At 44.7% G+C, this 27,246-nt stretch overlaps 1 protein-coding gene across 2 annotated transcripts in view; it reads right to left on the bottom strand.

Moving 5' to 3' along the window:
• Window positions 1-11,329, bottom strand: part of Esr1 (estrogen receptor 1) — a 230,648-nt gene extending 219,319 nt beyond the window's left edge. For both annotated transcript variants that reach the window (XM_042670625.1, XM_042670703.1), the window contains exon 1: window positions 10,767-11,329. In XM_042670625.1, the coding sequence (XP_042526559.1) occupies window positions 10,767-11,248 (482 nt within the window). In that variant the 5' untranslated portion in view covers window positions 11,249-11,329. The remainder of the gene's footprint in view (window positions 1-10,766) is intronic.
• Between the last annotated feature and the right edge of the window lie 15,917 nt (window positions 11,330-27,246).

The following is a 27,246-nucleotide window of genomic DNA, read 5'->3' as shown; positions in this document are numbered from 1 at the left end:
AAAAGCTGAGGGGAGGGAATAAAGATGAACTGATAAGAGTAAGAAAGAGGATCTGGCCTTGTGCAGAGAAAGGAGACAAGAAGAACTCACCTGCGTTTGTAAGTTCGGTCTTACTTTGGTCAACCACAGTGGGTCAATGCGAAAGCTCTAGAAATGGAATGCTTCTGCAAGTCCCTTGATAACTCTGCTAGCCATTTCTAATGCCAAACACGGTGGTCTTGGAAGAAAGTTCGCACTGGGCTCATTACAGAAAGTGAGTCTGGATTTATTCATCCTAATTACCAAGCACCAGAAACAATGAATAATGAGCCAGAAAGCCCTGGACAAGAGAGTTAGCTCTTCATAGATCAGGTGTGAGTCAAGAAGTGTGGAGGAGGTCTATGTGTACATCTGCCCCCCCCCAAGGTGTGTTCAGACATATTCCTAAGTCTTCAAATACTTGCTTGCAACTGCTTATTTATTCTTTACAGAACCACATAAAGGAAAAAGGGGGAAAGGACGGGTTTGAGGATGGACTGAGCAATGGGGAAAGGAACTAGAACCGTTGGGGCCCAAGACTGACGTATCAGACTGGAGAACTTCCCTTCCCTCTTGACAAATTAGTTTTCTAAAACACAAAGTTGGAAGCGGAGAAGCATTAAGGATAGCACACATAGCCAGGCGCTGGTGGCTCATGCTTATAACGCTAGCTCCTCAGGAGGCTGAGATCTGAGGATTGAGGTTCAAAGCCAGCTGGGGCCACACAATCCATGAGACCGCTATCTCCAATTAACCACCAGAAAACTGGAAGTGGGGCTATGGCCCAAAGTGGTAGAGCAAAAAGAGCTCAGGGACAGCACCCAGGCCCTGAATTCAAGTCCCATGACTTACTCTATTTAAAAAAGGGAATAACACACATTGTAACTGCATTAACGATTCTGCAAATATATCCTGGCAGAAGGCAGGATGCCCAAAGAGATGTTAGCCCTCCTCCAAATCAAAGACTCGTCCCAGGGTTTATAAGTCATGGAACTTTCCAAATACACAGCTGGGAATTTCATGCCATCAAACCTTGTACTGATACGATATCTACCTCTAATGGTGTGATGTGGGGAAATAACTAAAGGAAGACCGAACACTCGGGCTCAGCCCTGGAGGCTCAGCAGCCCTGTCTGCCGCTGACCTGCCACCCTATGCTACAGGGCTGCAGGGGGAGTGGACTGGCAGACTGGTCTGGTTTCACAGATGTGGAGCCAGAAGGACGAAGGGCAGCATGCACTCCACCCACCATGAGCAACAGCAGAAAACTCTATCCCAAAGAGCTTGCTTATTTTCTTAATTGCCTGTGTCAACTTGAACCCCAAGAGCCATCATCAAAACCACTGATAGAAAGCCTAAATCTCACCAGGTGTTTAATCATCTAGGTGATTATATGATCATCCTCTGCGATTCTACCAGCGGGCATCATGGAAGAGCCAGCTTATGGATGCCCATTTGGGTTCTTTGGCTCTGGGTCACAGGAATGCCCTGCTGGCACAGGTATGGGATAGCCTCTCTCCGGCTAGCTCACCTGCTCCCTCAGCCTAGTCCTCTCTGAAATGGCCTCATCTACCAAATTCAATGTCTCTCCCTCTTTTTAATTTTTTTTTGGGGGGTCCGGTCATGGGGCCTGAACTCTGGGCCTGGGCACTATCCCTCAGCTCTTCAGCTCAAAGCTAACGCTCTACCACTTGAGCCACAACGCCACTTCCAGCTTTTTTTCTTTTTGCTTATGTGGTGCTGAGAAATTGAACCCAGGGCCTCAGGCATGCAAGGCAAGCGCGCTACCACTGAGCCACCTTCCTAGCCCAATGTCTCTCCCTCTTTTTACCACCGGATCCATTTTTGCTTCTTTGGGGTTGATTATAGTTGTTTTGTTCTTTTCCTGTAAAGTCACTAGCCTATGTTAAACATTTCAAGAACTCCTCACTTCCTGTTTCCTTCTGCTTGGGAAACTTTACTCTCTAATCACAATAGGATATTAAAATTGGTCCCTTGAAGCAAATTTACACCCATTAAGGGCTGTTACAAGTGACCGGCTCTCAGAGATCAATGGCCCAATTGTCTTCACTTTTGGTGGACCTTTCTCCTTTCTCTGTGCTGGCATCTATGAGCACACTTAACCCTCACAACATCCAAAAGATCTGGGTGCTATTCTGTGCTTTAGGGTTGAGCACAATGAGACACACAGTTAATAACCAGCTGGACAAGAGTCAAGCCAGCAGAGATGCATCCGCCTGTCAGCCTGCCCCAGTTCCTTCCCATACGGTAGCTTCTCACTCTACTCTACTGAGTCTTCATGAATGCAGCATCCGTGAGTTCTAAACTATTTGCTCTCAGGGGAAATGGGGCAAAGCTCCTGGGAGCCTCTGGTCACCGAACTTTTGTCAAGCAATCAGAAACGTTGTTTTATGTGTGCTGCTGTTACAAACACTTGCTTTAATGTAAACTGTTGATTCATTAACATTGAACTTCCCTAACCATACAACCAACTCCTGCCCAAACAAAACTTTATCTGTAAGACCTATTGACTTACAAACACCGGACAGCAAGCAGCACTACGCCTGAGGGACACCTGAAACACGACACAGGAAAATGAGAAAACCAGAGTGCCTCCACTCCAAAAGACCCATTTCCCATGTGCAGGCTGAAATGAGAAGGCAGAGCCCAGCTCCTGCCCAGCTAGGAGCACGTACATCGGGCGACTCAAATGCTTACCCCTCCTCACAAGTCTGTCAAGAATCAAAGAGGACCTGGCTATTGATCTGGGGCTACCAATACATTTAAGGCAGCAGGTAAATGTGCAGATATCCACTCTGTGACTGATGAGGGCTGGCTGTGCGTGAAATGCCCTAGCAAGTCTTTCTTTCTGCTTCATTCCTGAGGGACTGAGTGTGAAACTTGCCACATTCTTCCAAGGGCATCCACATAGCTCCTCCTGCACGGCCTTTTCTACAGCCAAGAGAATGAAAAAAACACCACCATCCATCAGTACCTCCAGCAGCCTTCCAAAACTCTCGAGAGCCTTCGGCCTTGCTCAGCACCAAGAGGAGAGATGAGTGAGTGAGGCGGGTCACACTGGATCACTGCTCAGCAACCAGTGCAATCAAAGACATTTCCAAACTCACCCCCAACAATGGCTGTTTGGGTTTCCCCTGCCCCCATCCCCACTAGCAATTACTGAAAATATCTTCTCAAGTGGACTATCTTATATCTTGTATTCAAGTTGGAAGGTCTATACTTCTACTCTAAATTATTTGAAAATTAATACAACTTTTTTTAAGATCTTCTGAAAAAATCCAAACAGCAAAGCAGCCTCAAAGGGTCTTTAAAATTAATTGTGTTTTGCCAGGCCCCAGTGGCTCACATCTGTAATTCTAGCTACTCAGGGAGCTGAAATCTGAGGAACACTGTTCAAAGCCAGCCAGGGCTTGGGGGGAATGGGGGGGGGGGGGGGAGTCTGTGAGATTCTTATCTCCAATTAACTACCAAAAAAGGCAGAAGTGGAGCTGTGGGTGGCTCAAGTGGTAGAGCACTAGCCTTGGGCAGAAAAGCTCAGGGACAGTGCTCAGGCCCTGAGTTCAAGTCCCAGGGCACACGTGTGTGCACTCACGCATCTGCACACACACACACACACACACACACACACACACACACACACATTTATTTTTCTGATAATGATATATTGGGCAAGTTTGACATCCCTCTTCCCCTAAAAACATTACCACCTAAAATATCTTCATGAGGCAAGTAAAAGGAAGCCTATTTTTTTTTTTACAAGGAGTAGGAATTTAAAGTTTACTTGAGAAGGAAATTAACATTGACATAAATGCCTACTTTTACAACTTCTAATACCTGGCCCACAGGACCACAGTAGCCAAGGTTACACTTTTCTCTCTAGGCTAAATACACATGCTAAAAATATGGTCATTAAAATTTCACCCATTTGCAACACAAAATTTCCAAGCTATTACATGGCTCACTATTAGATTTTCTGGGAAAACAAAAAAAATGTATTTTATGTCCTGTGTGCTCTCAAAGAGCCACTCAGGTGCCAAACAAGAGAGTGAACTGCCCAAGCAATTCCATTAAGTGGAAATTGTTCCTGGTTTTGTTTGCTTCAAGTTTCTGTTCTTAAAGAAAAAATATCATTTCTGAAACTTTTAATGCCACTGTTATTGGCAGATTCAAATGAGCCCTAAAAATCCTATATGTTTCTTTGAGAGACTCAAATATTGTTAATAGCAACAATCCATAAGCATATACATTCTTTTCTTTTTCTTTCTTTCTTTCTTTTTTTTTTTTTTTTTGTGCTGGTCCTAGGACTTGAACTTAGGACCTGGGCACTGTTCTTAAGCTTTTTTTTTTTTTTTTGCTTAAGGCTAGTGCTCTACCACAGAGCCACAGCTTCATTTCTGGCTTTTTGATGGTTAACTGGAGATAAGATTCTCGTGGGCTTTCCTGTCTCGGCTGGCTTCTAACCACAATCCTCAGACCTCATTGTTGTGAGTAACTGGGATTACAGGCATGAGCCACCAGTGCCTGCCCCAAAGCACATTCTTACACAACTAGCTTTCTCATATTAGTGGGAATTCTTGAGTCTTGCTACAAATTTCATTAAAATAACAGATGAAATACATCAATGAAGAAATAAACTAGAAAAAGGTAGATGGAAAAAACAAGTCTGAGAATAAGCAGATGGGAAACCTAAAACAGAAAAAAAAAAAAAAAGTTTGAGAGCTGACAAGAGCCAGAAAGGGTTTAAAGGGAGTTTGAAGTTTTCAGTGGTTAGATAATAAAGCAAAGGAAACAAGAAAATATGAGAGTAGACCCGAAATTAAAAAGGTTGCAGAGATAATAAGTATCCCAATGCACACATGATTATTTGTACCATCATTTGCTTGGGAAGTTAAGGAGAAAATGCTCTTTTGCTCTCAATGCCTTCAAAGAAATTCAACACCTATCCATAAGTAAAGGAGCTAAGAAAACTGCTAGGGAGTAGTGGCCAGGCACACAGGGTTAAGCTCTGGGGCCCTAAATTCATCGTGCTTGGGGGAGGGGGAAGAAGGGAAGACCGAGAGGAGCTCACTTACTCTCTCTGTCTCTGTCTTTTTCTCAACAGACAGGCAGACAGACAGACAGGCAGATATAAAATCTCCAGCTGCCAACCTGTAATCCTAGCTATACAGGAGGCTGAGATCTGAGCATCATAGTTTGAAGCCAACCCAGGCAGAAAAGTCCATGAGACTTTTATCTCCAATTAACCAGCAAGAAGTCAAAAGTGTAGTTGTGGCTCTTGTGGTGGAGCACTAGCCTTTGAGCAAAGAAACAAGTTCACAGACAGCTCACAGGCCCGGAGTTCAAGCCTTCATACCAGCACCAAAAATAAATTAATTAAATAAAAATAAGATTTTTCAAGGGCTCATTTGAATGTATCTAGTCTTGAACATTGCTTAACAAATGTTACTCATTTTAAGAAAAGTTCAGTTTTTTTTTCCAAATCTAATATACAGAAACCCCAGTAAGTAAGATTTTATAGGACAATGATGTCTGCTACTTTATTAAGTCAGACCCATTTAATTAAAGTAGAAAATGTTAGAAGAACAAACGAGTGACACAATTTGTCTTTCTAAAAACTTTAGAAGAGAGAGAAAAAATGTCAGGTTCAACTGGGGTTTCTAGTGTGAATTTTCTGTGTAATAACTCTGAGTACTTAATAGGTTTATGGCATTGACATTATTGATAATAACATCACTTGGAATTTTTAGAACGTTAAATGATATTTATTAAGTCAAGCACATTAAAAGATTTCCATTTCTGTGTAAGATAATGTCTCCAAGCTGTATAATCTACATCCAGAAACACATCCTACCCAAACTGAACCCAGTATTTCATGCCATCACCACCACCACCACCATTACCATGGCCATCACCATCATCAACATAACCATGACTGACCACCACATACCACTGTATTCCTTGCTAGTGGCTATCATATCCTTTTTTATTTAATAAAGTTATTTAAAATTACTATTTTACTAAATTATCATTTTGGCAGTTTGAGACCAAAATAGTTATTTTTCCTCCCCTTTATGTTTTAATGGGATCTAAAAAAAAAATACATGTAATCAAATCATGATTGATTAAGGCAAAACTATGCTTATAATCCCTAATCATATCCTCCAGGTACAGAACTCAGCAACTGTGGGAAAGAAATGTCCCTTAACTGCCAACCCATGAAAGTCCCCAAGTTTCAGAGGCCAGAGCAAGGAATGATGTTTTAGAAATGGCAGAGGAATAGTTCAGACTATTTTTTTAATGGTATTACCCACCAATTCACTAGAAGAGCTGAAAATATAACAGTAAATTCCTCAATAACTTTGATGAACAAACTCCTTTCTATGAAACCCAGTTAGCTTGAAAGCAAGTGGCTATGTATTTTAGATTTATGCAGCATCTTTTTCTGGAAGATACATTTTAGTCCTAAACACGTGTGGCCACCCTGTTTTCTGCTTCTTGATAAGCAAAGGAAACACAGTGTTCATGTGAAAGAGTAAATTGTTCCTCTGTATTTAAAGTCTCCTAGATTCTGGCTGCTGCTCTCAACTGAGATCTCCTAGACTTACCTTAAAAATAATAAAGAAGTCACAAGAAGAATGTGTCCAGTGTGGATGAGAAAATCGGATTCATGTATTTCCTTATGTCGGAAATTGTTTGACACAGTCTGGCTTTTTACACTCTAAAAATGCCTCTAGAACGTAAATATTCTTTATGGTAGCCAGGCTATAAACAAAAGTTGCAGATGGTAATAAAGATTTTTACCTAGATTTGGCTTCTCAAGAAAGACATTACAAATTACTCTTCTCACTCTGTACTCTTAGAAAAACTCTTGACCACTCTTAGCATCCAAAAAAATAGTAACATGGTAAAGTAATTTTAAAAATATCAACAGTGGATAAAGTAGTAAATATATATATGTATATATATATATATATATTCATATATATATCAACTGAAGTACGACTATCACTTACACAAACCTCACTTGACAAAATTACTATTTTGTCACCCTTCATGAGAAGCCTGACATCTTCTGACCATCTTCTCTGCTAGCTCACATTCTGGCCATTGGCAATTTCTGGTACCCATCTTTTATATCCTTCCATGTATAAGAAATCTAAAACTCTCACCCTGGATTTTGTCAAATTATAAATGTCATAGGGTAAATATAGGCACAAACAATCATAGCCCCGGATCCAAATTAACAGAGTGTGAGAAAGATTAGAATATGTGGCTATTATCTCGGGGGCTTTCTGCGAGACAGGCACAAGCCACACGGAGTAAGGACAAAGTAGAGAGTGGAGATGCTCGGCTTCATCCGAACATTCACTCGTTCCTCAGGCAAACGCGGCTGCTCAGACTATTCTTAGATCAGCACAAAGTAGCAGGTAATCAGAAACAATTTAAATGACTGGAAAACGGAAGAGCAGAGAGCAAGACGGCTAGAACATCATCTGAGTACAAGGGGAAAAATATTAGAAACTTGGAATATTAGCCACTCAAATCTCTTCCTAGAGCCTTTGGTTCAATGTCAAAAACTGGTTTGTAATGACCACCAGGACAAACTAGACATCCAAAACACACAGATATACAGTATCCAAATTACCAGGACACTGACTTTGATTTAAAAGGTTTGTGTTACTCATTTGCCAAGTTCTTTTTTTTTTTCTTTAAACATGGACAATATTCAGTCCTTAGAAATACTGAAGTCTGAAAAAAAAAACTTTAAACACCTAATTTGAATTGTTAAACACTTGGTTTAAAACAAGTGTTTCATCTTTAGCTTTATTCAACGCCTTTATTATTCAAAATCTCTTAAGTTGTTTGAACGCTAAAGAGGAAAACTCTCACCTCAAAATTCTTAGGTAAGACACATCTTGCAAAATCACAGCTTCCTGATTATGTCTTCGTAACAAGACATTAGGATAGGCCACAACTTTTTGCACTATATGCCCTGAGCACTTTTCCTTGTGCATTTTCTTCCCACAGATATGCGGCTACATATTGTGCGCCCCGTGTCTTAATGCTAAATAATGCAAACAGCACATGAAGTTTCTGACTACCATATGAGCGCAGACAACCTACCCAACATTGCCATACTGCAGAGGGAAAACTTAAGAATCAAACATTGTAACGCTTGGCCTACCTACCTAAAGACACCAGCTGACTACATAAAGAAAAAGTAAAATCAAGACAGTGTGATCAGCTTTTATTCCGTGTAGATAAAACCAGCCACTTGCCGGAACTTTTTGTTTCCTACTGAAGGCAACATGGTAGGACAGGATTTTCCAAACTTCTCTGACCCTAACTCACAGGAAGAAACACATTTCACATGCAATCAGAGTGCATAAGCATGTAAAATTCAAATGAATTTTCGGGGAGTGGGGAGCGGTAAAAAATCTTACACTTACTAACTACTCTGCCCTATTTCTTTTCTGTTTTATCCTTAAAAAAAAAAAATGTTCTGAACTCACTTCTTCTTCTTTGGGGCCATACAAAGCCCTTTGAAAATACAGCTTTCTACCCCAAAACTTTTGAGAACTACTTGACGAGAGCAAACATTTTGAAAAGAGCCAATTTGTGTGTGTGTGTGTGTGTGTGTGTGTGTTTTATAAATCAAGAGTTATTCCAACAGGAGAACTGAGAAGGAAAAATGTTGCAATAATATGTATTTACTTGAAATGTTTGTATACAAACCCTCTTCCTCCCTGAGTAATAAGAGGCAGAATTCAAACCAAAGAGTAAAGGAAGTTAATAAAAAAAATAAACCATAGACGAAAAAGGCAGACTAAAACTAAATTTCCATATGGAAATTCTGTGTGTGTGTGTGTTGCATTTACTTTTGAAAGTTCTTTGTCACCATGCATTTATTCTCAAAGTATCTCAGGACCATTTAATGCAAAAAGTTTAAGACAAGGGCATATCATGGTGCTATTGCTTAACACAGGGCGGATGAACAGTTCTGAATAAAATATGATCTTCTCTTTATTTGACCGTGCTCACTTTGTAATTATTAGCAAGGCAGTAAATAATCCGCCAAGGAGCAGTCTCATTAGTGCCCATTGAAATTCAGTGCCATTAATTTGCAATAAAAGAACTGAAAATTAAATGGGAAAAAAATAATTTGGGGGAGTCCACCATGAGGTGGTAGAACTCACATTCTACCAATGCCTGGCTCCACACCGGAGAGCTTCAAGACACTGTGTGAATTAGACTTAATCGCTATATTTTGTTCCCATGATTTAAAAAAAAATTTTTTTAAAGGTAGGCAGAAGAATTTTGTTCTCTCTCTTTACAGTTTAACCCTGAAATTCATTTGGATCTGCCGACTTCTAAAAGTTTTGTCCATTTTTTTTTTATCTTTCCAACAACAATTCTGCTTGGCTGTTAGCTCTTATACCAGGGTCCTCTAAAGAAGGTTTGTGCAGGGATGCCCCGAGGGCCTGCCTTCAGTGTCCAAACGGCCCCCTTCGCCCTGTGTCTTCTGCTATAAATATCCTGAGCAGGAAAACCGCCCCCCGCTTGCAGGGCACAGGCAGGTCAGGGCGAGGGCAGGAAGCAATAGCAGGTGCCAATGTACAGTTGGGAAGGATCTAATTCAGCACCCATGTGGCACCCTGAGGCCTTCAGCCAGCCCAACAGACAGTCAGTGTCTCCGCAGAGCCAGGCACGCAGGCATGGAAGAGACACAGGGCTCCATCGCCCTGGCCCTACCCCCTGCCCCCAACCAAGCCCTCCCCGCAGGGCCAAGAGGAAGACTCCGGGAAGAGGCCAACCGAACCCGGGCCACTGAAAATGCAGGTCCCAGTGAACTTCACCCCTGGGGTGATGAAGAGTTCCCTGTCTGTCTGTCTGTCTGTCTGTCTGTCTGGGAGCAGCAGCCACGCAGCTCCCGCCCGGCCCTGCGGGCCCTGCCCCGCGCAGTGAGCCCGGTGTGTAGCCCAGCTGTGTGGCCCGGCTGGCAGGAGGCGCTGGACGGCCCCCGGTGCCTGCTGCCTGCACGTGCCGCGTCGGAAGCTCACCAGCCGGCCAGGCCAGCAGGAGTCGGGCCGAGGCTCCGAGATCAGCAACTTCGCCGGGGCCCCATTCGCGCTCTGGGAAGCTTTTCTTCCTCCGATGATCGCGCCAGGTTCCACCCGGAGCCAGGAGGTGGAGGTGGGGGGCGGGGGGAGAGGGCGTAGGGACAGTGGGCAGGGGGCGGTGGCCGTGGGTGGGTGATCGATCGATCGAACGGTTTGGCTTCCCCCAAAGAACCCCCCTCGACCCCGCCCCGTCCCGCCGTAGAGTTCCCGTGCGCAGCTGTGGACGCGACGCGGGGTAAGCCGTCCACCAGCGCGGCCGGGCGGCACGGACGGCCCGGCCACGAGGCCGCCATCATCGATCTGTTCAACAGGCCCCTGGAGGGTGACCCCCAGACTCCCCCGGGGTGGGCTTTTCTTCCCCACGCCGCCACACTTGCCCACGCAGGTTGCCGGAGCCCGCCAGGTGCGCCGGGGCCGCGGTCGGGAGTGGAGGACGATCGGGTCCCCCCTCCCATGACCCCCGGGGTGGGAAGCGGGGGAGGGGGAGCTCCCACACCTCTGAGCCGTGAGACCTACCCCTGGCGGGCCCCCCCGCACCCCGCAGAGCCCGGCCCTCCCACACACACGCACCACCCCGCCCCGACGTGGCACACGCGCGCGCGGTACCTGTAGAAGGCGGGCGGGCCCGGCTCGCGCCCCGCGTAGCCGCTCGGCTCGTTGTCCAGGTAGTAGGGCATCTGCTGGCCGTGCGGGTGCAGGAAGGGCGAGAGCTGCGGCGGCGGGTGCAGCAGCATCAGGGGGCTGGGAGACACGCTGTTGAGCTGGGGGAAGCCCCCCAGGCCGTTGGCTCCGAACGCCGCCGCCGCGGCCGCCGCCGCCGCCTCGGACCCGGGGCCGTAGGTGAGGCTGGCCTGGCCGTAGACCGAAGGCGCGGAGGCGGCCGCGGCGTTGAACTCATACGCGGCGGCGGCGCCCTCCGGGTAGTTGAACACCGCGGGCTTGCCGCCGCCGTCCACGTAGGAGAGGTCGCCCAGGGGCCGCTCCAGGGACATCTTGAGCTGCGGGCGGTTGAGGGGCTCCAGCTCGCTGCCTTGGATCTGGTGCAGCAGGGCCATTCCCGAAGCTTTGGTGTGGAGGGTCATAGTCATGGTCCGTCGCCGCGGGGCCCCGTCGCACGCGCGCCCCGCCGCGCCTCTCCCCGCCCCGCGCGCAGGGCTCAGCAGCCCACGGGCCACCTGGAGAGAGAGAGAGAGCACAGCCGGGGAGGGGGGGTTAGAGGCGGTGCGATGATGTGTGTCCCCCCCCCCGTCTCCCCCCCGGGACTGGTCCCTGCCCCATGCGGGGGGGGGGGGGCGCAGGCTGATGGGGAGCCCTGTGGTTTGACCCCAGCGCGCAGCCCGAGGGGAAGCGGGGAGCACGCGCCCTGAGCTCAGCCAAGTCCCTGCCATGTCTGGGACTCCAACGGGAGGGACCCCCGTTCCCCAGCTGCTCATCGGCATCGACCCCCCTCCCCAACACTGACTTTAGGGTTTAAACATCCCTCCCTTCCCCCCACCCCGGCACCACCACCTTGGGTTGTTTGTACTATTGTATTATTTTATTATTTCGAGAAGATTCCCAAGGAACGACTTTTGCTCTACTTCACCGGTTCTCCTTATCACGCTTTGGGACAGAGGCTGAATTTCACCAGGCGATGGACAGCCCTGCCCTCCCCGTCCCCCCCAGAGGGGTCGGGGGGGTGGGAATAGGGAAGAGAGCGTTTCCTACAGGTGGTCTAGGGAAGCCTCAGTTTACCGAAGTGGAAGACTAAGCCAGAGGCTGGCTTTTGCGCATGTGCTGCCTGTTGTGGCTGTGTTTCTCTCTCCCCCCTCTTTCTGCTCTCCCCTCTCTCTTTCTCTCCCCCTCTCTCTTTCTCTCCCCCTCTCTCTTTCTCTCCCCCCTCTCTGTCTCTGTCTCTCTGTCTCTGTCTCTCTGTCTCTGTCTCTGTTTCTCTCTGTCTCTGTCTCTCTGTCTCTGTGTGTCTGTGTCTGTCTGTCTGTCTGTCTGTCTGTCTCTCTCTCTCTCTCTCTCTCTCTCTCTCTCCTCTGTTCCTTGGTTACAGATCGGTCCTGGGGACTTGGGATGGCCCTGGAGAGGACGGGTTTGCGGCTGCATCCGCAGCTGGCCACAGACAGCTATATATAATGGCCCAGGATCCGAGGGGAGGGGTGCGGGGTGGAGGTGTGGGGTAGGGGAGATGCCTAGGAAAAGCTGTTCAGGACAGTGCCGTCAGACTGGTTTCCTCATCTGTTGAAAAAATAAAACTGCTCCCAAGTAGCCCCTCTTCCAACCACAGCCTGCTGGGATTGTCTTAGTCCCGGCTTTTCTATTTAGGTTGGACCACAGTACCTTCCTTACTCCCTTTAGAAATTCTCATGTGAAGGATGATTCAGAAAAACCTCTGGTTAGGCACACAGGGGTGTTTGAGCGGTCTACAGGTTATGCAACCAGAACTCGAGAAAAGTGGATATAAAATGTGACCTTTCCCTACAAAAACAGAACCTCGGGTCTGCCGCCCAAGCTTTGGGCAGATTCTTTTCCACTCTCTGTCCACCCCGCAACTTTTAAAATATGCTTCTGTATTTCCAGATCTTTAATCCTACAGCTGAAACTTCCAACCTCATTTGGGTACTACAGGCAGCATTAAACATCCAAATGAAAGAAAAAAAAAAGAAAGAAAAGTTTTGAACTCAACTGAACTAAAAGCTACTCAGAGGTACACCAGCGCATCCACACACTTGCACCTATTAATAAGACAAAAGATTTGATAAGTTTATCATAATCCCTAATCTTGGCTAGATGATACTTTTCAAAAATAAACTTCCTTTGTCCCAGCATAATAGGCCCCTAATTGTCACCCCAGACACCTGAAAATGTACCTGACAAAATGTTCACAGAAGATATAAATGTCAAGGTTGTTACTAATGGAAACATTTTGAAAATATTTTATACTTAGTGCACATTTTATCAATTCTTAGAAAAACAGCATTTGGGGTAATAAGCCGATGAGCTGGTGAAATACACAGCCAAGATCAAGTTAAACATCATTAACTGTAGATCGGAGCAGCGAAAGAGTTAAAAACACATTAGGTGAATCGCGGATATTTCTCTTTACGGCCAGCCACCATTACTTTCCAGAGCAATTTGATTTTTACCGATGATTTAGTTTCTGTAAATCACACTTTCAATTTTTCAAATGCCTTTTGAAAAACACATGCAAAAGCACTTCCTGGGGCTCTTTAAAAATCTGAGCTTGCCAAATCCTATCGAAATGGCACAGAGAATCCTACAAGTGCTAGAAGAAAAGGGAGCTACACAGATGCCCCAGTTTAAAAATCAGCAAATCCTCTTCTCCCAGCCAGGATACAGATACCCACCAGAAAGGTAAGTCGCTTTCTCCCCCAGGCTCGAGCTACAGACAAGAGACAAATCAGAACAAATCTTACCCTGCTAGATCAAGAGCGTCTGTCCAGAAATCTTCCATGGACTGTAGAAGTCAAGGGCTGAGACAGAGGGAAGGCAGGAAGGAATGTGTTCGCATGCTCCTGTGTCTCCGCGTGTGATTGAGACAGCAGCGCGTGTGTGGATGTGTTTGTGGATGGAATGGCAGGGACTCTGGAAGAGCCAGTAGGCAGGGCACTTGGCAGCCCCTCCCGGCAGACGCAGCAGCTGGGCTGTTGCTCAGAGCTGGATGAATGGCAGAAGGGGGAGTGAGGGGAGACAACGGCAGAGAGACACAGCTGGAGTGAGCCTTGCTGCGGAGAGGAAACTCCAGCCTTTAGCTTCTACCTGTGGAGCCTGGGGACGGCCGGCCCGGTTCTTTCTCTTGCCTTTCTAGGCAAGAGGGCAACCAGGCTGACTGTAAATCATAGGTTTCCGGCAAAAATAGAATGCCAGTCAAGAGTGGCTGGAGAGAGCAAGTTTGCAAAATGTACCAGGGGTGGATTTTCCTCAAAAAATATAATTTAACAAGAAAAGCCTTCTGGATTACACTTGGATGAAATCTCTTTCAGTTCACCCCCACCCCCACACACACCCAGCCATGCCCCCCAGTCTGAACAGACACACCAAGGCCACACCTCTAGCAGCACAAGGAAGTCTGACTTGGGAATAAATGTTTTGGCAGTCCAGAGATTTGCTTCTTGCTGAAATGTAATACTTCCTTTACCTCATTACCCAAACCTGCAAGCCTTTCCACCAAGAGTTTATGCTTTCTCCAAACAGGTGAATATGTATGTGTGTGTGTGTGTGTGTGTACATATATATATATATATATATATATATATATATATATATATATGTATATATATATATATAAACTGTGTATGCATATATATGTATATTGAGTAAATATACTTATATGTGTATATATACATATATATGTTATAGTGAATATATTATGTACAGTGAATGTGTGTGCATATATATATATGACTGAAATCTTAGACTGTGACAATAAAGGTAGGTACTTTTGCTTTAAACTGGTTGTTGGGGGGGGAGGGGGGAAAGGTCTGTCCTCTCTGTTGGTCCCTGCATGTATTTACCTCGTCCTCACCTCTTCTCTTGACCACGGGCAAACACAGGGTAAAAGGTACTCTTGGGGAGCATGTCCCCTCCCAGCGTCCCTGGATGCATGACACCTATTGGAGCCTTTGTATTAAGTATTAAATGACTAACCACAATGCCAGGACTCGCCACAGGAGCCTATGCAGTTACCAAGAGATTTATGAGCAGCAGTTGAAACTACTACAAAGAATGAAGTAGAAAGTTTGAAACAATGATAATGAGGTCAAAATGCAAATCCGTGGTTTGTGCTTTGAAAGGTTCAAGGTGGTCCCTCAGCCATGACATCCACACTAGGATACATGAATATTAAGAGTTGAAAGAAGGATTTGATTCCCAGTACCACAAAACAACTATATAAATAAGCAAACAAATACACAAAAAATAAACATTGGAGAGAAAAATTGTTGTCCTGGTGACAGTAACTCCTCCAGTAGGCCAACAATGAGCACCCAAAATAAAACAAGATTCAAGAAAGGCAGGATGAAATGAAAGGAGAAAAAAAAGGGAATAGGGATGGGTAAGAGAAGAAATATGAGGGAAGAAGAGAGAAAGAAAGAAAATCTGAAATGTTTACTTTTAACTTAGGAAAGATTAAAAGTCTAGCTATCTGCTCCAAGAGTTTGATCATACAGAGACTTAAGAGCAAAGTTAGTCCAAGATGTCCAATAAAGTTTTCTTATCAACGGCTCTCACCTCTTTGTGGTAAGTTCTATTGTTCGGGCCTGGTGAGCATGGATGCCAATAGTCTTGAGTGCTCCTAGAAGGAGTTTCTTACGTGGACTCCCAGCAGTCCCTGCGTGAATGGCAGGCAGGCCCCAAGCAGCCTCTGCAGGTAACCTTCCGGGCACTCCCACATAAAGAAGGGTGAGTGTATTTCCACCCAGTCCATCTGCAGAACACTGCCAGCAGCCTCCTGCATACTGCTGGCTCGTTGGCTGTGTTTTTCTCCTTCTGTCTCCTCCTGCTGGTCTGTGCACAGCACCTCTGTGTCTTCTGTCGCCTGGATTACCATCTCACCACTTTGTTAGGAGCTGACTTTCCTTGCCCTTCCATACCTGACCAAGAAGCAATTCCTGTGCATTCTAGGTCTCCCTCCTCTTCCTTTCTGTTGCATTTCTAGTCTTTTCTACGTTCTTCATGACGTCCTCCAGACTGACAGCTTCAAAGTCCCTGCTCTGCCTCTTCTCTCTGTGACTTTTTCCGAGATCTTTCCTTCATTGTCACTGCTCCAGAAACCATCTTTTCAGCACCTACTTCTGTCCACCCGCATCCCAGATCCGCCAGCCTTCCCCTCTTCCCATGCCCCTCCTCTCTGTTCTATCACTCTATCATCCACTCTATCATCTGCTCTATCACATCCATTGCTCTATCACTCATATCCCAGATCCGCCAGCCTTCCCCTCTTCCCATGCCCCTCCTTTCTGTTCTATCACCTCCAACACGTAGCACATGCTCCTGTCAAATGAGGACTTGATACTGCAATGAACCCAAAGCTTTTCTTCTCTCTCCTTCTATCTTTCTTCCCTTCTTTCTTTTTTCTTTTGTTGCTTAGAACTTCCAGTTCTCTGGATTGTCAGGGAAATACTGTGTTTCGCAAGGTCTAATCCAAGTGTCACCATGTCCATAATAAGGTTTTCATCTATTCCCATTCAAGGAGAGTTCCTTCTACTCTATGTCCCAGTGGTGATTTTTCTTTACACTGGAAATAGACATAGCATACACACACACACACACACACACACACACACACACACACACACCCCTACATATTCCACATATGTATATACCCTGTATATTCTATATAGACTACATATTCTATTATATATATCATAGATAGGAGATAGGAGATGTATGTGTTTGTATATATGTATATTCCTACATATATACCTACATATAAATATACATATACATATACAGTCTTCTTAGCAGCAACTTGAACACAATATCAGCCTAGAGCTTTTTGGGAAGCTAAATCCCCAGAATAGTGCCTGATCATAGTTAAGTTATCAAATATTGGCTAACAGATTAATCTAGATACTTCAAAGGACAAAAATAATATCTCATCTGTCTCGATAACCATTTCTCAAAGCTAATGTGATGCTCGGCCACTTTGGAAAGTCTCTTCGCTAGAAGGCCATCTGTGCATCTCCACAGTGGCTGCAGCCGTAAAGTCAGGTTCAATGTGTGTCATCTGGGCTTACGCCCGCATTGCTTACTAGGATGATTCACCACAGAGCTCTGTATTTTTAGTTCTTAACTAGACAATACTATGACCAAACATAGTTTGTTCTCTAGCTCCATTAAAGGCTTTCATTTCTACATTTATAAAAATCATTATTCCTTTAATAGAAAGCACAAAAGAAAATAAACAAGGAACTATCCCCATGGCTGCTCATATTATGAGAGTTCCTTCTCTCTGAGGTGATGAGCTCTGTTTAAAGTCAACATTCCACGGCTCATATGCTCTCCTTGGAAGTTTGTTTTTATAGCATTTACTCAACAATTAACCATTTTCCTCTAGAATAGAATAATAAATCTCATTTTAGGTGTCTCCTCATTTCTCTTTTTCTTGTTTTGTTTGTTTGTGTGTTTGCTTGAGACAGAATCTCTCTGTGTAATTCAGGCTGAGCTCAAAGTTTCTGTGTAGTGCAGGCCTATTTTGAACTTGTAATTCTCCTATCTCTACTTCACAGTTTGGGGATTACAGGCATGTGCCACCCTACCCACAGAAGGTCTCCCTATTTTTACAATAGTTTGATTGTTTAGATATTTTATTTTAATAGCCCCTAGATTTTTTTCATTTGACCTTTGGCTCCGCTTTTTGAGATAATTTATCTACACTGAATACATATAACTTAAGCTTGCAGTTGGATGAATTGGATGAATTTGAACAGATAAACATGCTCATTCACAACCATGACAATCCAAGTATAAAGTAGTTCCACCACCATTACTTTCTATTCTCTCAGTCAACTGCCAACTCCCTGGGCAGCCATTGTACTGGGTTGTTTGCTTGTTTTGTTGTTGTTGTTGTTGTTTTAATTGACACCTGGTACAGGTGATGACTTACAAATTAGAGCACAAATACTCTATTTCTAACCAATGGTGTGGTCATCTAGGTGCTGAAGCATCAAAATTCTGAGTGGTCCCTTTCCGAGCCCCTCTTCCTGAGGGTGACAGGATTTCAGTTATACTCTAATTCATGGGGCATTTTACTATACCAGGTTCTATTTTTGTTGTCTTATGTGTACTAGGACTGACTGAGGCTGGAACTCGGGGTCTGGGTGCTGCTCCTTAGCGTTATTGCATTCAAGGCTGGTGTTTTATCACTTAAGCCACAGCTCCACGTCCAGCTTTTGGGTGGTTCATGGAAAATAGGAGTCTCATGGACTTTTCTGGACTGGGATTGGCTTTGAACCACAATTTTCAGATCTCAGCCTCCTGAGTACTTAGGATTACAGGTATAATCGACGCAGTCCATACAAGGGGTTTGAGATGTGTTCAAATGTTACCCACCCACAGTGATTCAAGTTAGCAAGAAGTCATACAGAAATGGTACTTCTTCCATGTTTGTGAAGAGCCTTCTCCGATCCAGGGCTCTCCAGGGAGAAAGGGGAGATCTGAAACTCAAGAATCAAGCAGAAGACCCTTTAGCTCACAAACCTCGTGACCTCATTCTCTGTCTTGGACTTGATGAAGATCACTTGAATTCTTGGTTGTCAGACAGAATAGCTACTCTTTTAATTATGAATCAATGAGTCACGCCAATTTAATTTGCCAACCTAATTTAGTAACTCTCATCTTAGGTTTTCTTGGAAATGTGGACGCGTTTCTTTTTTCCTCAAACATTTTAGAAACTTTTATACTATATTGCATGTGGTAGAAGACAATTTCACAAATACTTTCACTGTAAGTACCATGTGTGATACAAGAATTCCAATTATTCCAATTATTGTGACACTCTGTCCCTCTTGCTCCCTTTATCTGTTATTTACTTGAGGAATCTCATTGCCAGCTTAGGATATTATTTGTCTGTGGAGAGCAATAGCTAGATTGTACTTCAAAACACTTAGATTCAGATAGTTCTATCAACTGTTGAAGAGAGCTTTTACACACTGTGCACACACACACACACACACACACACACACACACACAAGCATGTACACACTTACCCTATAATTTACCAAGAACCAGCTTCAATTTAAGAGCCAAGCTTAGCCAAATAGGCTTGTTTTTTTTTTTCCTGTTTGTTTTGTCTTGTTATTTATGTTTTTGTATTCATGGTGAGAGGATGAGTTTGGGAGGGCTTTCCAGAACTTTCTTTCTATGTTGGCATTGCCACGGCTGCCTCCCTGGGCACAAGGACCCCCATGTTCCAAGTATCCCTCCCCTCTGCCACCCCCTTCTACGCTGTCCCCTGGATTGAGGGAGGAATGTGTTTGTAAGCATGGCAATGAATAACTCTTTCAGTACAGGTGAGATATATTGATTACCTATAATTAACAAGGCCATCTCTAAGTCAGCTGAGGCCACAATGACAAAATAGCAGTGTCTGGGTGGCTTTAACCACATACATGGATTTGTTCTCAGTGTGAGAGATGGAGGCCTGAGACCAGAGCAGGGGCCTGGCCTAGTTCTTGTGAGTCTTCTTCATAACTGGCAAGTGCCCGCCTTCTCAATGTCACATCACAGAGATGGGGCATAGGCCTGTCCGAGGAGGATGACCCCCATCAGATGACCTTATGAAACCTGTATGGATTCCTAAGTCACCTTGGGGGACGGGGAGATCATGTGGAGAAAGGAGAGACTTCCATCATTATCAGACGTCCCAAAATAAGTCAAGTCAGAAGCTCTGCCTTGGGGCTGCTGACTTCCAGTGGTTTGCTGTTGGCATCCTGTACGCGGCCCCTTCTGAGACCTCCTCTTCCTTTCCTGTCCTGTCCTTCGGTGTCAGTGTTCCTTGGCACTTAGCTCCAGTGCCCCTTCCACGCTCCATTCTCCTTCCGTGGATCATCACAGCCATTCCCAGGGGTCTGAGTCTCCTCCACACATTCAAGATTGCAGACGATCTCCATCCTGGAGAGGAGACCCCCACATCTCCATGCTGATCAGGAAATTCCTCACACACGTTCATTTATTCAATAAATATTTAACAGGTGCCGTGAAGAACCGGCTGTGGGTGACAAAGCTGAGCCAGAGAGTAAGGTCCCAGTCCCAGTTCCCAGTCCCAGTTCCAGTCCCAGCCCAGACACCACAACACCCCTCCACACACACACACACACACACACACACACACACACACACACACAAACACACACACGGGACTAGAGCATGTCTCAACTGGTCGTACATTTGCCTACCAAGTAGGAAGCACCAGGCTCAGTCTCTGTAGTCATAAATACTTATTTCTTTCCTGCACATCTATTCTATTCTAGCCCTTTGAAACTCAACTGGTCTCAAATCAACTTAGCTTTTCCCCAGACTCACTGCTCCTCCTTGATTTCCTGTCTTGGCAAAAACAAAAAACAAACAAAAAAAAACCCTCTATTGTCCATATAATTTCACAAGCCAAAGGACGCAGCCCTGAGCCTTGGCTCTCTTCCCCACTTCTGATTGTTTGGTGGCCCACACATTTTTATTTTGATCTCTTCGGCCTCTTTCTAATCTCCTTCTCATCCTCATCGCGACAGGCTCAGATCTCCATGAGGGTCGCCGACCCATTCCTCTTCCTGCCATTCTCTGCTCTCTGTACTGTAGGAAGAGGCCCCTCTCTCCGATGCAAAGGAACTTCTTCATGACCCTCTCTCTTCCCCGGGGCCACACTCCTGCCCCTGGGTTTCCTCCCAAAGCCCACCAGCCCTCTAGAGTCCCTGGGTCTAAATGCTCACACGTGCAAGTTGCTCTACGCTGAATATCATGCCAATCCTTGTCCGTCTGACTCCTCCCCGTCATCCTTCAAGTCTTCCTCAAAACATCGCAGTCACCAGGAAGCCCTCCTTGACTTCCTCCTGCTTTCCTTCTTGCTTCTCCTATGAATGCTCCCATCTTTCTTCGCCCGATCCTGTTACTATAACAGAATGGTACAGCCAGGGGAGCTGATAAACAGCAGCAGTTTTATCTGGGGCTGTGGATTGGGAGTCTGGAGCGCCAAGGCTCACATGCTACACCTGTTTGGGACCTTTGCCCCTGTGTCATGGCATGATGACAGGACACCGTGTGTGAGGACAAACATGAGCTGAACCCATCTGCTTGAAGAGCCCACTCGCACAAGGATGGCTGAGGCCACCGCTTGAAATTCTCATCTCCTAACATGTGCCAATGGTGGCGGTGAGGGCTGGAGATGCCGAACTCCACAGACACTCCTGTGGCCGCCTTCCCCCTTGCTGCTAGGAACCCACATGGCCTATCACCTCCACCCAGACACAGGAAGTGCGCTTTTCCAGCCGAGGGTCTCTCCAGTTTCTAGCACAGTGCCCATTGCATCTTTGCATAACGAACATGGAAAACCCTCCTTGAAGTCCTATTTGCACTGACAACTGACTTTCTCCGTGACTTCTCTGTAATGGTTGCAATTTAGAACCAGAGCTTGGAGGAGAATTTTGGAAGCCCGCCGACATGTTTTTAAACAATTCACACTTTTATCACATAACAGATTACTAGAATTGCGGGTCCATGGAATGCCCTTAGGTTGTCATGTCTGAATGATGGAGAAACTGAGGCCCAGAACAGCACAGAAGGCTTACTAAAGGTAACCCATCTCCAGGAACAAGACTAGCATCTGAGAGTCCAAAGTTAGGGTGCTTCGTTCGTTCTCAACAGGCTACGTAGATGCCACCTTCTTCCTGTAGTGTTGTCCACAGGCAGCATAAGGCCCATGCAGGTGTAATCTTAGTGGCTCAACGAGTTACTCTTTGATTCTTTACAAATCCCCAGCTCTCTGGAAACCACAAGAAGACTGGCCCTACCTCCCCAAACCACTGGTGAGGAGGTCGGGAGAGGGGTTGAGAACATAATGTTTTAACAAACATCAAAGCAACTTGTGTTCAGGGGCACTGGCTTTCCTTAATAGAACATGATGGAATGACTAATCCATTTCCCATTCATCGCTCCTCAGAAGAGAGTTCATTTGGGTCTCACTTGTATATCTAGATCATTCAAATTGAACTTGTTTAGCTGAAGAAAAAATTTAAATCTTCCCTGTATCTTACTAAATTGGGCAAACTGGCAAGTGTAATACCTTTAAGGAAAAACAAAATTAAAAAACCCACTGATTATGTGATATAGTTTGATTTTCAAAGGAATGTCATTTGAAAGCTAACATTGAAAGCTATCTTTCTGTTTTGCTTACCTAGACCAGAGGTGACTTTAGAAGCAAAAAGTTTGGGCCTTCCCACAAGTCCTTGCTCTCCTAAAGCACCTGTAAAGGTTATTGGGGTCCAATTACTGGGAATTACAGAAATGTGCAAAGACTCAGAAGAACTCAGCAGTAAATATCTGGCTGATTCTTTCGTGGAGATTTGACTCTTAGAGATACATCCTAGAAGCTTCTGAACCACTGGCTTGTCTTTCATGTAAACTGAGATCGTTGACTCCTGACATGACAAGTTAGCTTTTTTTTTTTCCTTAATTCCTCCAAATGGGCATGAGACCAGCTGAATGAAATATAGTTTTTGCTCAATCCGTCTGGACATGCCTAGGCTGGAAAACAAATGCTACATGCATTCCAATGACGCTTTCTCACTCAGCCCCGGTTTGCCGTGTGCACCATGCAGGTGTCTGCGCTCACGTGGGTCACCTCCGCTCTCCAGGTCCACTTTCTGGTTCCAAGTGACAGAAAAGTTGCCGAGAGCTCCGGCAACCTTCCCAGCCCTCGGTCTCCTTCCCGCTCCTTTGAAGGAATGTCAGGCGCCTCTCTGAGCCGCATCCCCAGTCTCCACCTGGACTCCTTTTACACCTTGCTCACAGTGCTCTGGCCGCAGTGTCTGATGAGGAGTTTTGCTTCCCTCGCTCCCATCTGTAGATGGGTAGGGGACAGAGGGTGGCCAGGGAGGCCGATTGCAGTAACTTCTTCACATGGCAGGCTGAGACTGAATGAAGAGTGTTTCTGTTCCCTCCAGACTGCGGTAGTGAGGATGGGATCGCCTCTTTTGGAGACTTTTCTTTTGGACTGGCTGGACCACTAATAAAACATTCTTCCTAGAGTGGGTCTGTCTGCTGATTCTCTCTTCTGAGGACTTGCTGGAAGCCTAGGAGACACCCTCAGGGCTATTAACTGAGCATCTAGCATGTACTCTACTGGTATCATCTCATTGAACATTTTCATTTCATTTCTTTTCAAGAGTATAATGCGGTTTGTGTTTTCAGCCTTCAAATGGGGACAATCTCCCATCAGCTCTGCCTATCACCCACTGGTTTTCATTGTCAGGAGACAGCTAATGTCTTCAGTTTTTTTTAAGTCCTTTCCAGAGATATTCCATTTATATGGAACACACACACACACTCATACACACACACACATATTCACACATAGTTTCTAAAAATCACATGTATTAACATGCACCTTGTTTTGTTCCATGCTTTGTTTTCATTAACAACACAGCTTAGATACATTCCTGTTTCACAGCATAAGCATGGTCTTCCTTTTCACAGATGTATAATATTCTACTGGAAAAATGAATCCTAATATATAACCAAGAGTGTCTAATTCTGTTGTTAAAGGCAAGTGAGTATGTTTCCTATCCTTTCCAGTGATCCACAACGCTGCAATTAGTGTCTTTGTACCTAAGTAAATCTCACATGAATACGCTGAGTTTGGGTGAATGTCTTCCTACTAGCTGTGAAGGACCACATCTTCACAAATATGGTGGCTCTCCCAGTTTTCTGATGGTTATTCAAACTGGCGTCTTCCTGTATTTTATTTAGCAGTTTTTCAACCAAGCATCTTCTTAAATGCTTTTGTTTGTATCTTAGTTCTAGACCCTGAAGTTTTATGACCTTGGATGGTCCTTAGGGACCATCCACACTGGAAAGAAAAAATGTTGCAAATATTAAGTACAATCATCCAGGAAGCACAAGTTCTTCTTGATGGATCTCGCCATTTCTCCTCAGCAGTTAACAGTTACAGGCCCCCAGAAGCAGAGACTGACCATTAAAGGTGGCAGAAAGGATGATAAAGACTGAGGTGTGTGGCTCAAAAGTTTTCAAAAAAGTAAAGAGCTATTGTTTCAGGCTTGCTTACTACCATTCCAAAATGATCATTTTGCTCACCACCACATCATTGACATTCAGTATAAGCCAGGACTATTTCCTCGGGGAAAAATGATAATCACACAGGGTGTCATAGAAGGGAACTGTATAAATCTGAGAAACAGAAACATCTATGAGTCCTGTGTGGTTTGGGGAAGGAGTTTTTGTGGTGTCCATTTTCACTAGTTTACAGTGTTTTCAGACTTGCTGGAAACCACCTTCGATCACTCCCGCTGAGATATTGTACAGCAGAAATAAATGCCCATCATCAGATTTTAAACTTTTGCTACTAAGTGGTAGATTGCTGACAAAGCCATGGTTGTCGTGTTGAGAAAAGTACTTGGGCTTACACAAAAATAAAAGGGAATATTTTGAAGCATTCTGTCAAACATTAGGTTTCAAGATGCCTGCAACTCAAAAGGCAAAGTGACTACAGTGTAATTTATAATTCCTTAGGTAGAAAAATGTCAGTAAGGGCAAAACAAACACCAGCCAGTTTTTCTTAAACAAATCCTTTACATTTAGGCCATCAATAAAACACAACCACTGGATCTGAAGAGTATAGAAACCCACTTAGGCCCACAGCAAGAAGAAAACAATGACTGTGATCTATATTTCATGACAAGAAGAGCTCTTAAATTTATGGCTAAAGAACCCAAATAGTAGCTTTCATATTGTGACAAGACTCAATTGTTATGTCTTTATCAGAATTTGAGCTATGGAAGTAGAATTTATACTGACACTTCATTCTGCAGTCATAGATACACAAGCAGACAGACGTAAAAATAGGTATATTCTATCCTAGCTTTTAATACTCAATAAGAGAACATTAAGTAGCCTATCATTAAAGATAATACCCTATTCCCCTAATCCTTTCTTAATATTTATTTTTATAGCACAAGTACATACATATAAAATCAACCATTCTTCATCAGAATTGGGTAGGCAATCTGATTATTACCAGCCTGGTTTGGCTCTTTGAATTGCACTGTTATTTCCATGCCATGTTTTCTCACTGTACTTTATGGCCCTTGGGGGGGGAGGGTTACAATGTATATATCCTGGCATATATTTGGTCCTCAATGAATATAGCAAAAGAATGAATGAATGGATAAAATTAGTTGAACTTGTTATCTAACTTCGTGTTGGTAATAGCTTTTTTGATATTTTATTTGTTGTTTGGGGATCATATAGTATTTACCAGGTGCATAATACTATCTGAATCTACTCATCCCTTAAGAATTCTATGATGAGATGATGGATTTTGGTCACCAGCTCTCCTGAAATCCACATATCTATTAAGTCACAGCCCTGCCTGCCCTTGTGTCTCCCTAAGTCTCCAGTGAGATGCTTGAGTCCAAGCTCAGCTCATAGCATAAACTCCTCATCTCCATGATCTTCAGGAACTCCTAACAATGTGGCCCAATTGTAGCCAATGTGTGCCCTGTGGCTGCAATTGGGATCTGACCCAGGGAGGCTACCTGCAAGGAAAAGCTGATCTCAACAGGAAGTTGGGATTCCAAAGCTAATCCCTAACCCTTTGCACCACCAGACAGAGACAGTACCTTCTGGGTCCACAGGTGCAAAATCTCAAGGCGATTAGAGAGGTGCCCAGAGGGCCCATGAATGAGCCCTTGGGAATGGGACAGCACATAACCTCAGCCAGGTCCAAAAACTATGACAGAGCCCATCCCAGTATTCCCTAGTCCTTGCTGCTCCTCTTGGTTCAAATACATAAACCCTGGAGGGACTGGAAATGTGGGCTAGCAAGAGAAACAAGGAAGAAGACATATGACTGAGCAAAAAAGAGGCCAGGCTCCTCTGATCCTCCTTCCAGCATTAAGCAAGCTGGATTTGACCTCGCAAAAGGGAAGGCTCATGAAATTTACACATTTGATATGCTGAACAGGTTATATGAATTCCTGACTAGAGGACTTCTAGTGACTGGAAAGTCTTGAAATTTGTTTCACACCCTCTCCATGAAGCATTTGGCCCCATGGAGCAAGGATGAAGAACAGTGAATTCCACAAAGATTGCTTTCCAGTATAAAAGCCACACCGATAGTCTTTCATGGAGCTGAGCCTCTTCCTTCCAAAACACAGGACACATGGAGTGAAATCTGCTAAGCAAGAAACATCAACCTGTCTTTTTTGTCCCTTCAAAGACAACCTGTCACCTACTGCAATCACTGTCAAGAATCCTTCTAATGTCAAATTATAGACTTTTTAAATCCATCCACAAAAGGCACTCTTAGAAGTTCATTTTCACCCTTGAGTAACGCCAAACCTTCAGCGCTATGGATGTTTATAAACGGGCACTCATTGTTGATGTCTGAAAACACATTAGTGAGAGACAAAGAGCATGTTCTTCTCATGAACTACTCTCAAAATCCAGTCCAATGGGGAGGGAAGGAAAGAAGGGAAGGAAGGAAGGAAGGAAGGAAGGAAGGAAGGAAGGAAGGAAGGAAGGAAGGAAGGAAGGAAGGAAGGAAGGAAGGAAGGAAGGAAAGGAAGGAAAGAAGGGAGGGAGGGAGGGAGGGAGGGAGGGAGGGAGGGTGGGTTTAGCTGGGAGTGTCAGACTCCACTGGGTCTCCTAGTGTTTGGAACAATACCCACCTTGGCTCCTGCCCTGAAGCTCATCTGGACTGGGGTGAGGAAGAGAAAGGGCAGCTTTCTTCTAGAGGGTATATGGCAGAGGTGGGGATGTGAATAGACCTTGAAAAGTACCTCTGATTTTGGAACTTGATCCTGGCTCCACTGGACTCAGGAGAGTCTCTTAGGAAGATGACCAGCATCAGGTATTTGCTGGGTGGTTCTGGTGTGGAATATTGAGACTACATGTTTAAATGTCAAAGTCAGGAATATGATGAGTGTCTTGTGAAGACAAATCAAGTACCCAGAGGTGCCAGGGCTGGACAGAACATCAGCCATCATGTCATTTAACAGGCATCAATTTCTTCACCACTCACAGGAAAGGTCAGGCTTGAACCTCTCCTCAGTCTGGCCCTGGGTTCTCTGCATTCTGTATGGCACCAAGAGTTTCTTCCTTTGAATAAAAACATAAGACTGGAAAGGATATAGATAGAGAAATAACTAACTTCTTCTTACACAAAATATAGCCTTCTTTTGATAAGAAAATATTGGATCTAGACTGACCAACCGCTCTTATCACTCATTATTGCCAAAATATATGTCAGAATTGCCTACCCACAATCACCTCTCCATTGTACCATTGGGAAACAGAGGTAGAATGGATGTGCTGGCTCATGCACTGTGAGAATAGAGAGTCATGGTG

The sequence above is a fragment of the Dipodomys spectabilis genome, unplaced genomic scaffold (genome assembly GCF_019054845.1).
Source record: "Dipodomys spectabilis isolate Male_0828 unplaced genomic scaffold, ASM1905484v1 ptg000001l, whole genome shotgun sequence".
NCBI classification, from domain to species: domain Eukaryota; kingdom Metazoa; phylum Chordata; class Mammalia; order Rodentia; family Heteromyidae; genus Dipodomys; species Dipodomys spectabilis.
This window is presented reverse-complemented; position numbering and strand designations above follow the sequence as displayed.